Here is a 12,500-nt window from a genome sequence, read left to right on the forward strand (position 1 = left end):
TTCTATTCGAGAGCTACGTCGCTGTGACGTCAGTGGCGCAATTTAGTTTTTGAAGCCAATCTATATAGCACATTTCCGTTATGTAGAATTGGGACGACAGCTTTTTAACATGAAGCAATTTATAAGAACATGTTGGTGACAATTTATTTCGGTTCAGTGTGAGTGCCTAATCTGCTTTCAGAATTCAAGATAATTTGTTGAGTTTCAAATGGAAGTGAATTGTCAAACTATATTCCTAGGAAATTGTACCAAGTGACTAACTGAACAGCAGAACCATCAAGGGACAGAATATTGTTGGGGCAATCGATCTCTAAGGGGTTTATGCTTAAGAGCATACATACAGTAGAATGTTGTACAGTGTAGAGGAAAGAGGATTTTGAATGTTAGTAACACTTGTCTGAAGAATAAACAGGGAAGTGTGGATTGAGGAGCAAATAGTATAAATAACTGTCATCGCCACACCAATGGGCACCAACATTGGTTAGATTGTTAATGTAAATATTGTAAAGAGTTGGACCAAGTAAAGACCAAGTAAAATCAGGGAGAAATATCAACCCAAGTGACAAGACGGCACTATTGTTCACTTTTTTGGGGAGAAGAACAAAAAACATTTTCTAGCATTTTGTAATAATACTTGATTCCATCAATTAGTCTGCATGCACTAATCATGTACTTACAATCAGATAGGAGGATCTTGGAAAATCAAACATAAATCACGAAAGGAGGTAAAGCCAAGTAGCGAATGTCCAGTTCAGTGATAAGAGGCAGTAATATGAACCTCAGTATGAATGACTTCGACTGGAGCCATTTTTGTTTTCAATTCCAACATTTTTACCTCTCTGTGTTGAGCATCTCTCTCTGGTTGCAACACAGTCAGAACATTGCTGAGACTTTGCTTGCCATCAGCTCGGCCCTGCAAGCCTCCATAAAGGCTGGAGGCCAACAGGAGTGCTGGTGCTGAGGGGATCTGCAGCAACTGACCCCTCATTAAACTGAAGACAAGACAAGATTAAAAAGGTTCGACACAAGTGCTACAAAATAACATACGAGCAGACTTTTGAAACTTTAAGAGAAATTAGTTGTTTTGCCAGATATTCCTACCTGCAGGCCCAGCTTTTACTGTTTATGATGAGCTGCAATTGTTTTGGTGGCGCCTCGCCTTCGCGCAGATGACACCATAACGACAGCAGCGCTACTGACAGTTGTTCCCACCAGTACTACAACCATTCAGAATATAAGCAGTACACAAATAAACGGTTGAAACACACTACAGAATAATGAATAAAGCTAAACACAAACATAAGAGAATAAATATCAAAAAGTAGCATTTATCGCTATAGAAACTGAGAGATGCAGAGGGATTAGGTGAAAAGAGGAGCGTTCTAATGTGGAAGCACCACGCAGGTGAAAGGCCCATCACCTAACTATTTTTCCGATTATACGTATGGGGGTCTCACAACCCATCCACTACATCTATATATCGAATAAAATTCCTCTGATCCAACAACAATGATTTGTGTTCAGCAGTGATCCGTGCAGGCACGGAGAGAACATTCAAACTTCACACAGGAAGGCTGGGGCTGGATTCGGACCCATGACCGCTGCACTGTGAAGCAGATGTGCTAACCAGTCGCAATCGTGCTGCTCATACTGTAATTGTGTGAAGGGCGGAGGCCTTCACCCATATGTTATTCCTATTCTTTAAACTTAATATTATTCTATTTTATCCCCCCCCTTTTTGGCACGCATCTCCTTCCAGAGTTTTTATCTGATTCACTTCATTCCAGTTTTAAAAATTCAAATTTATTCGTGTCTCGCGGGCTACCATTTTTTTATGATTCCAAGTCATTCACATTATTCACAATTTTACATTTTTCATCCCAAAAAAACCCCATTCATTTCCAATGGGACATTCAAAATTTCACATTTACATGCTTCCAGTTTGAAATATAAGACATTCAGGTCATTGATTCTTGTTTCACATGATTCACTCTATTCAGGTTTCAAAAATTCACTCATTCACTGACTTTCGGTTTTGGCGCTGCACGTGTGCCAGCCTGTTTCAGCAACTCCGGCTCACCGTTGAGCCTTTGTCGTGTGGTTTACCTTTACCTTGTTTTATTTATTTTACCTAATCGCTGTATTTTGTGCGAGACGTTTGTCCGGAGCTACGGATCGATCGTGTACACAAGAAATCAGCTGTTAGCACCCCGTGCTCACCCCGCACTGGCTCCCGGAGCGAGACCTGATACCCCCCGTGAGGTGAGGAGGAAGAGACGGGGATGTTGCGCGGGGACTAAATGCCAGGCAAAGAGGAGACGTTACCACCCCGTCCTCCCGTCCGTTATTATGGGGATCCTGTTACGGCTGTGTTGAAGCCGTGGAGGTGAAAAGTGGACCCAAGAACAACGGAGTCAGAAGTGGCATGAATCAGGGGTTTATGGTGGAGAAGGTTGTTACAGGCGGGGGGTCCAGTGGAAGGCAGGCCAGGTGAGAGGACGTGGAGAGATCGATGCAGCTTCAGGAGGTTCCAGGTGATAACGCGGGGCTTGGGCAGACAGGCAGGAGGCACACAGTTGAGGCAGGATATTCTGGCGCCTGACTCCTGGCTGCACTGAGCTTTTATCTGCTGGTTGATTGGGAGTGACGACCTGCAGGTGCGGTGGATCAGGAGGGTGACGAGAGGGATCCGCCCAAACCCTGTAGTGGGAAACAGAGGCTCCAAAAAGCAGGACACCAAAGATCCCTTCCCAATAAAATGGATGAGTTAACAGAGCTAACCCGGCACAAGGAGGAACTTCTGGGAGGCGAGCTTGCTGATGTTCACGAAGTCGTGGTTACCAGAGCTAACACCGGACGCCGTTGTGGAATTAGACGGCTTCCAAATCCTACGTGCGAACAGGACACTTGAAAGCGTAAGGGGAAAGGAGGAGGGCTGACTGTGTTTGTTAATGATAGATGGTGTGCCCCTGGGCAAATCGCTCTTGAGGAGCAACTTTGTAGTGGGGACATTGAGCTGCTAGCTGTTAGCATGCCTCCGTACTACGTCCTGCGAGAGTAAGACAACCTGTGAAGTACTGACTGCAGCTGAGAGCAGGTGACAAACACAGCACCCAAATGCCCTGCTCCTTGTCTCTGGTGACTTCAATCATGCTTCTCCTTCCTCCTCTCTTCCTTCATTCGCACAATATGTCACCTGCCACACCAGAGACAATATATTATTATATAAATATTGGACCTTTTCTATGTCAACACCAAGGAGGCGTACACACCACTGTCACTCCCCCCGCTGTATTTTGTTTACCATTGCAGTATTCTTATCATTGCAGTATTTCTATCATTGCAGTACTTTTATCATTGCAGTACTTTTATCATTGCAGTATTTTTAAATCATTGCAGCATTTTTATTTATTTCCCTCAGTAGCATGGACATACATAAGGAGCGTTTTCTTACACTTGTATATGTTGTGGGATGTAAGTGTGTATATACATGGGGATTTGTGTAAATACGTATATACTGTGTATATTCACATCCTTTTTATTAATGTCTGCAGCTAATGTTATACATTAACAGCTACATTAGGCCGCCGCCTCTGTGTGATCTGTATCTTTGCTGCTGTAACACTGCAAATTTCCCCATTGTGGGACGATTAAAGGACATCTTTATCTTATCTTTATCATTTTACATTTTTCACCCCCAAAATCCCCATTCATGTCCTATTTGACATTCAACATTTCACATTCACATGCTTCCAGTTTCCATTCACATTTACATCATTCCACTTAGAAATTAAAATGTTTGAGCTCATTCAACTTCCCTTGGGCTGGCAGTCACATTGGACTTGGTCATTAGCTTAATCTCTGATTCACCTTGAACCCCCCCCCCCAGTGAGGCAGCCATCTTGGACTGGGACATTAGCCCCCCCTACACCCCAGTGCGTCAGTAATCTTGGAGAAGGATGCCAAACAACAGTAAGTGAACCTGAAGTGACATCAAATCTTAAGTGAGCCAGAAGTGACGTCACAAAACCGTAAGTAGACAGGGACAAGTGCATCTGAAGTGACTGGATTAAACCAGAAGTGAACCGGAAGTGATGTCATTTGCCCGTAAGTGAACCCCAAGTGATGAAATCTGGCCATAAGTGAACCGTAAGTAAACCGGAAGTGTTGGAATTCGACCAGAAGTGAACCGGAAGTGATGGAATTGTCCAGAAGTGACGGGATTCGACCATAAATGAACCTGAAGTGACGGGATTCGACCGTTAATAAACCGGAATTGACTGTATACAACCGGAATTGAATCGGAAGTGGCGACATTTTAACAGAAATGAACCGGAAGTGAGTGGATTTGACCATAAATTACCCAAATCAACCGTAAATGAAATGACGTGACCAAATCAACTGGAAATTGTTAAATATGACATACTGGAATTTCCAATTTAAAAAAATTCAGGTCATTCATTACACATTCCTGCATTTACTTTCACATTTTTCAGGTGATTCACTCTATTCATGTTTAAAAGAATCAGTCATTCATCCATTCCAGATGGCACTCTTTCATTCACATTTACATCGTTCGTTAGATATTCAAAACATTCAGGTTATTCTTAACACATTCCTGTATCTCCTGTCATTTTTTTCACCTTATTCACTGTTTACCGAGGATGCTCGCAACTTAGCCTCCACCACAGTGCGGCAGCCATCTTGGATTAGCCAATTCACAGTCATTTTTACATCATTCAGTGTCATTCAGTATTATTCCAAACCATTCAGTGTCATTCAAAATCATTCCACATCCTTCCACGAAAAACAATTTCCAGCTTCTCCGCCTTCACATGCAATTTCTTCAGGAATTGCATTTTCTAGTTAATAAAGGTATATTTTAGGAATAAAACCACTGACTCACTTTCAGGAAAACTTGGGCCCACTATGTTATTGTATTTTGAGGATGGTCACTAGGGTGCTACCTGTAAGACGGCATATTCTTTAAATCGTCATTGCTGTAAAAAGTTCGAGAGTCACTGTTTTAGTTGAATTAGTTACATTTTATACATTTATGCTATTTTTTTTACAGACAGTGCAATTTAATTTTTAAACACTTATATTTTCCACGTACAATATTATTATACAGTTTATATTAATATTGACATTTTGTCCAGATTACTGCATTATTACATACAACTACAGTAAGACAAACACAATCTATTACCACAGAGTCAGTTTGCATTGGTGGGATTACGTTATGTACATCAGGGCTGAGTTTATTTGGGGAGAATGTGTGAAGACGACATGAAATAAAATTTAACTGGATAGAACACAAAGGTACCTGAGGTTTTCAGTATTTGTGTATTTTGGAAAATTGTCCCTCAGCAACCCTGGCCAACCTCTTGCTCCTAAGTGTTTGATTATCCTTCTTTTTCTCACACCTTACAGAAAGACACACTGTTGTCCTCAAAGTGTTGAAGCCAAGAGAATTTACGCAAACAGTCAGACTTGATATGACAACTTGGCTCCCGATTAAATGGTTGGTGAATGTCCCAACAAGGCTGAGACAGCAAAAAGGGGGTGGGGGTGTCATGTATTGGGCTGGAATGATGGGGAGAGAGCTGGAAGGTTTCTTCCATGGTACAATAAAAACACCAACCATACCTTCCGACAAAAAAAAAACATTTTCATGGATGACACTGCCCCATCTCATGCTGCAAAGGACATAACTGAGTCCCTGGCTGCTATGTAGATGGGAAACTGATGGTGTAGCCACCATCTTCTCCTGTGCTCAACCCTATTGACAAACGCTGGAGAATCATCAAGCAAAAGCTCTATGAGGGTGGGGGACAGGTCATTTCCAAGCACCAGCTCTGGGATGCTATTCTAACACTTTGAAAAAACAAATAAAACCTGACTCTGTCCAAGAGCTCACAAGTTCAAATGATGCGAGGCTCATTAAAGTGGTATCAATCAAGGAGTCCTATATAAAGATGTAACTAGGCCTGTTTATTCAAAAGTTATTCCAATCCAAAATATTTTATTTTATAAGGCCACATAAAGATAAAGATTAGATTTATTAGTCCCACAATAGGGAAATTTGCAGTGTGAAAGCAGCAAAGACATAGGATCACACAGAGTCGGCGGCGTAATGTAGCCGTTAATGTATAACAATAGCAGCAGACATTCAGAAAAAGCAAACCTATGCAAAAAAACACAGTATATATGTATATACAAAAATCCCCATATATATATATACACACTTATGTCCCACAACATATGCAAGTGTAAGGAAAAACTCCTAATGTCTGTCCATTCTACAGAGGGGAAATAAATAAAAATGCTGCAATCATAAAAAATACTGCAATGATGAAAAAATACTGCAATGATAAAAGTACTGCAATGGCAGAAATACTGCAATGATAAGGATACTGCAAAGGTAAACAAAATAGAGCATTGGTCAATATTTAAGTACACCATTGGATAAAGTACATTAGTAGTGTGTATTGCATCCTAGGACTGCACAATTGCACTAATGCCCGCCTGTTTGTAGGCTTGACCCAATGTTCTTGTTAAACAGTCGGCAGGAACGAGCAGCAAAATCTCTCTTTTGCACAGCGAGGGTATAACAGTATTACTGAAGGAGCTGTGGAGTGCTGTAAGAGTGTCATTGACAGGGTGGGCTGGGTTGTCCAGCATTGATGACAGTTTCGCCGTCATCCTCCTGCCCCCCACTGAGTCCAGGGAGCACCCCAGGACAGAGCTGGTCCTCCTCACCAGAGTATCTAGCCTCTTTTTGTCCCAGCCTGAATACTGCCTGCCCAGGAGACCACTCCATAGAAAATGACTGATGCAACCACGGAGTCAAAGAAGTTCCTGAGGAGTGTACCCGGAACCCCAAAGAACCTAAGCCTCCTGAGTAGGGAGAGTCTGCTCGCATTTGTCGATTCGCTTCATTAGATTTGCGTTAGCCGCTAACGTTAAGCACTGCTTGATGACAATTCATTTTACTCAAAACTGCCTCGAGGTCGGGTTTCTTGGTGCGTTTCTCCACCTCGACATTATCTTCCATGTGTTAAATCAGTTTTCACTAATTCACAGGGGAAATATAACAATTGCTTCTACGTGTTTTAAAATCATGAAGTCCTAAACACACTTATGAGGGAGACCTGTTCAACATGCCAGGAGAAAAATATCAAAGAATGAAATATTGACTTACTTTAGGCAGTAGTCGGCCCTACCACTACAACAAAAAATAGGTTTGTAGATATCTTCAGGCCTGTACTATTATCAGATGTAACTAATCTTGAGAATAAATTATGTGGTTCATTATACAGTAGCTTTTGTAGTCAAAACTGTGTCAAACTTTAACGTAAAATCAAAGTGGCTGATTTGTTATTTTTAGCATATGACTCCAAGAGACTTTTTTACGTCTTGGCCAGTTATATATACCACCAAATATTCGTAGATCTTGGTGAAATGTGCAACCGGGGCTGCTTTGTTAAATATTTCTACGGGGCAGTAGTGAGTCATTCTTATAAGATTGCACAACAAAGTTATAAAGTATTGATGATTGTGCCAGGCGTGATGTGTGCACAATTTTATGAGTTTTTGTGCATTTTTAGAGCCTCAAAAGTAATGTTGTTATCAGCTAAACATTAGATAGCATGCATGGTAGTGTATGTTTTCAAAAGGGGCAGCGATATATAAGTATTTAACAATAAACTCACATTATTTTTTTTTTTTTATCAGTCTTCTTCCACAAATCCATCAAAGTCCTCATCTTTTGTATGCGAAATGAACAGCCGGACAAGTTCTCCAGCAAAAACGGCATGTCCCCTCTCTTTATTATCAGCGTGAGTATCGCCGCTGGGCGGCCCCTCACATAAGATGCTGGCTTGAACAGCAGTGCAAGCAGACACACCAACTTCACAGTCGCTTGCTCACACAATGCCGATATAGAGAAATCACGAGTCAACAGACTATGTATGGTCACGGTGTTAAAAGGCGCCCCATCCAATTTGGAGGAAATGTACCCTATGGTCGTGAAAATACGGTAAATGGCCATGGAGTATACTGGCCATGCAAGAACTGGGATTTTTTCCCCACATTTCTGTAACTGTGTACTTATCCTTGAAACATGAAGCCCACCATTATTATGGTGCAATATGATATGGTCGTGGACGAATGCCACAACAATGGGCATCAGGATCGCATCATGATATCGCTGTGCATTCAAAAGACCTTTAATGAAAGGCACCAGTCAAATTGACACGCCTTTGGAGATGGCTTATGGTCAAGGGGTGCACATAAGCATTGTGTCGGTGTGGATGAGCACCATAAATAGAATAGTGTGCTCCAGTTCAAGTCTGTCATCACGATTTTGCGGCCAGGCTCCACCCAAATCAGATCAGATGCCACGATTGCTTCCGAGGGCCAATTTCAAAGGAAAAGCTACCTAAGGCTTTGCTATTTATGAACAGTGGTACTTGTTTTGCTTTTATTTTGAAGTTGACCCTCACGGTATGTTGCATAGAAGCCTATCAACAACCGTTGTGGCAGCTGCCTTGACCAGACTAATGCTACATCTGTTGTGAGACGGCTCCCAAACCCGTGCAGTAGACCTGCAGGAGAGATTGTTATCTCTGTGTTGCTGCTCTGTGGTCGCGACGTTCTGTCAAAAATATATTCTTACGCTGTCCGGTGGTGCAAAAAAAGAGTGGACAGCAGACGGTTGCCCTAGAGAACTGTCATACTGTAGCTGATCACAAGGTCCCATACTGCAAGTCAGAGGTGGGCAATTAGTTTTTTGAACAGGCCATGCAACTCAATTGTGTTAAATACAACATTTTACATAGATCTTTTCAAGGTTTGGGGGAAGCAACGCTCAAGGAAAAGGAGTTCAGTGTTGTTAAAGGTGACACATACCACTGTTGAGACCAGCAGCAGAGGGCACTGATGAGTGATTTGAGACCAGACCTTGTTGAATTCTTCAGCTACAAGACTGCAGCGTGCACTAACACATAAGGTGCTCTGAAGAGGAAACACAATATCTTTAAGAGCTCATAGATATGCTAATAGAAGATTGTATGAGTGTTTAGTTCTTACTCTCAGAAAGTGTGATGTTAGATGAAAGGACAACACGCCGCTAGGTGAACATACACTCCTCTGAAATCGAAAAACAGTAGTCAAGAAAATATTAAGCACATCCATCATCATGCGCATACATTGTGAAGTATTCACTCACATGGTATTGAAAAACAGTAAATGATCCATCCATTTGATGGCTTCTCCTCGCAAGGGTCATGGGGGTGCTTCGGGCTGTAGATAGGGTCCACCAGTTCAGGGTTGTACCCCGCCTACTGCCCGAAGCACCCAGCCAATTGCAAGGCACACAACGATGAACAACCATCCACTCTCAGATTCACACATAGGGCCATTTAGAGTGTCCTACCATGCATGTTTTTGGAATGTGGGAGGAAACCAGAGTACTCAGTGAAAACCCACATGGGCACAGGGAGACCATGCAAACTCCACAAAGGATGGCCGGAAGCCGGACTCGATCCCACAACCACCGCACTGTGAGGCGATCATGCTAACCAGTCGGCCACGGTGGCACACAAAGTAAATGATAAAAAGTCTAATTGATTTCACAGATTTATTAAACAATATTAGAAGTTTGTAGAGTGCATAACATATGACCCTCCCATGTAGAGTAACTCAGAAAAGTGAGCAATCCATTCGTATTTTGTAAATATTTTGCATGGGTCAACCATGAAGGAATTACATTTTACTATAAATGAACTCATTGACAACAATACTGATTACATCCCTAATTGAAAATGTCAAAATCTGGCCCAATGAACCATTTTCCCTTTGTGGTGACCCAATAGTGTTATGCCTGGACCAGGAAAAGCTTCCTAGAACCGCCAATGCGCTATACACACCCAATCACGGACGTCAGAAAACGTCCAGAATGAATAAATGCAAAGACAGGTCAAGTGTTGACAAAGATTTTGAACTTTTGCCAAGCTCACAAATAAAAAAAGGAAAAATCAAATTAAAAAGAAAAAAAAAAATTTTCATTTGGGGGCTGGAACAGATTAATTGTGGACACTTGGAAAAAAATAGAGTTCAATAAATACCCACCTAATGTAACGGTAAAAAAAAAAAAACTTGCATATCTTAGCTGTACATCTTTAGCACATGATCTCAGAACAAAAAGCTTTGCTTAAATTACCGCTGGGCCTTGCAAACCAACACGGCGAGAGTGTGGTGGTTACAACTAAATCTACTGTGTAATTTTTGAGAATTGTTTTGAAATTTTTTATTTTCAAAAGATGACACAGTTTAGATTGTATTCAAGAATAAAGAAAGCTATTAGAACAGTCTTTGATTGAAAATACACTTCATATTTGGTGATATAACATGAATTACAAGATATTGTTCAAATAAATACCTGTTAAAAGCTTCACAAAAAAATAGTAGAAAAAATGCGATTAATTGCAATTGATTACGGATTTTTTTTTTTTTGCGATTAATTAGCCGACTGGTTAAGACGATGGCCTCAAAGTGCAGAGGTTGTGCGTTTGATTCCGGCTCCGGTCTTCCTGTGTGGAGTTTGCATGTTCTCCCCGTGCCTGCGTGATTTTCCTCCCACGGTTTCCAAAAACATGCATGGCAGGTTGATTGGGCACTCTAAATTTTCCCTAGGTATGAGTGTGAGCGCGGATGGTTGTTCTTCTTTGTGTGCCTTGCGATTGGCTGGCAACCAGTTCAGGGTGTCCCCCGCCTACTGGCCGAAGACACAGCTGTGATAGGCTCCAGCATCCCCGCGATATATATAAATACATATATATATATATAAATACATATATATATACATATATACATACAAGATGGCGGCGCGCATAGACGCAGCGGCTAACAGCTCTCCCTCCCAGTGCTCCTTAGTGCTTTTTATTAGTGTTTGCTTGCTCTTATTGGCACCAACTGAGGCACAGCATCGATATACCCGCCAGGACATCGTGGACATTGGATATCGATGCGAAATAACCATCACAGAGGAATTTTGCTATGATCGCAAAATTCCGGACGAACTGGCGAGGCCGCCCGGCTCACCGTGGCTTGTCATCGGGACCGGGAGGCGGCGCAGGCGACGCAGAGAGAGGAAGCAGAAGCGGGGCTGCAGCTTGCTACGGCAGACCCACAGGCAACCACTGCCGAGTCTCTACCTCACCAACGCCAGATCCGTGGTCCACAAAATCGACGATCTGGGAATACAAATCCTGGGAAACCGCTATGTGCGAGACAGCAGTGTGATCGTCGTCACGGAATCCTGGCTGCACGCCGACGTCCCCGACGCTAGCATCCAGCTGACTGGGCGCTCGCTACATCGCGCGGATCGGACGAGGGCCACCGGTAAGAGAAGGGGCGGGGGGCTCTGTGTTTACGTGCATGAGAACTGGTGCGGCGATAGCACGATCGTCGAGAAGCACTCTTCCCCCGACATCGAGTTCATGTCCGTTAATTGCCGGCCTTATTTTCTCCCGAGGGAGCTAACGGTAGTGATCGTCACAGCTGTTTACATCCCTCCCGACGCTAGCACTAGCACGGCGCTCTCGCTGCTCGCGTGCGTCATCAATAAACATCAGCGGGCCCACCCTGATGGCGTTCACATAGTAGCGGGAGACTTTAATAAGGCCAATTTAAAGACTGTACTCCCAGAGTTTCACCAGCATGTCAAGTGCCCAACGAGGGGAGACAACACTCTCGACCATGTGTACTCGAACATCAAGCACGCATACAGGGCCCTCCTACTCGACCCCCTCGGCCAGTCAGACCACCTGTCCTTGCAGCTCGCACCTGCGTACACCCCTCTCAGGCGCAGATTCAGGCCCACCACAAAGACTGTGAAAATCTGGCGTGATGACGCCATGAGTGAATGACAGGACTGCTTTCAAGACACCAACTGGGACCTCTTTGATCATCAGGACCTTAATGTCTACACGCACTGTGTACTGGACTACATCAAGTTCTGCATGGAAACTGTGTCCCTACACAGGACCATACGGACCATCCCAAATGCGAAGCCCTGGATATCCAGCAGGGTCCGCTATCTCCTCAAGGCCCGTGACGCTGCCTTCAGGTCGGGCGACAAAGCCCAGTACAGGGTGGCTCGTGCTGACCTGAGCAAAGGCATCAAGCTAGCCAAGGCAATCTACAAGGGGAGGCTGGAGGCCCACCTTGCCAGCAACAGACCACGGGAGGTGTGGCAGGGTCTACGGAGCATCACCAACTTCCGTGGCAGCAGCACGACCTCTGTAGACCCGAGTGCATCGCTGGCAGAGGAGCTTTACTGCTTCTTCGCTCGCTTTGACTCGCCCCAACCGTCACACCCCCGCACTTCATGCTCCAACTCCCCCCCACTCACCGTAGAGGAACACGATGTGAGGCGCGCGCTCCTGGCTGTTAACCCCAGGAAAGCTACTGGACCCGACGGAATACCAGGCAAG

General features: G+C 43.6%; 1 protein-coding gene across 5 annotated transcripts in view; it reads right to left on the reverse strand.

Annotated features, from left to right (window-relative positions):
* fanca (FA complementation group A) overlaps window positions 1-12,500 on the reverse strand; it is a 193,782-nt gene that overhangs the window by 20,293 nt on the left and 160,989 nt on the right. For all 5 annotated transcript variants that reach the window (XM_088297906.1, XM_088297905.1, XM_088297904.1 and 2 more), the window contains 4 exons: window positions 9,094-9,153; window positions 8,914-9,018; window positions 1,102-1,217; window positions 836-992 (listed from right to left, as the gene is read on the reverse strand). In XM_088297906.1, the coding sequence (XP_088154032.1) occupies window positions 836-992; window positions 1,102-1,217; window positions 8,914-9,018; window positions 9,094-9,153 (438 nt within the window). The remainder of the gene's footprint in view (window positions 1-835; window positions 993-1,101; window positions 1,218-8,913; window positions 9,019-9,093; window positions 9,154-12,500) is intronic.

The sequence above is a fragment of the Idiotropiscis lumnitzeri genome, chromosome 6 (genome assembly GCF_059441095.1).
Source record: "Idiotropiscis lumnitzeri isolate Australia: NSW breed Sydney's pygmy pipehorse chromosome 6, RoL_Ilum_1.0, whole genome shotgun sequence".
Taxonomy (NCBI): domain Eukaryota; kingdom Metazoa; phylum Chordata; class Actinopteri; order Syngnathiformes; family Syngnathidae; genus Idiotropiscis; species Idiotropiscis lumnitzeri.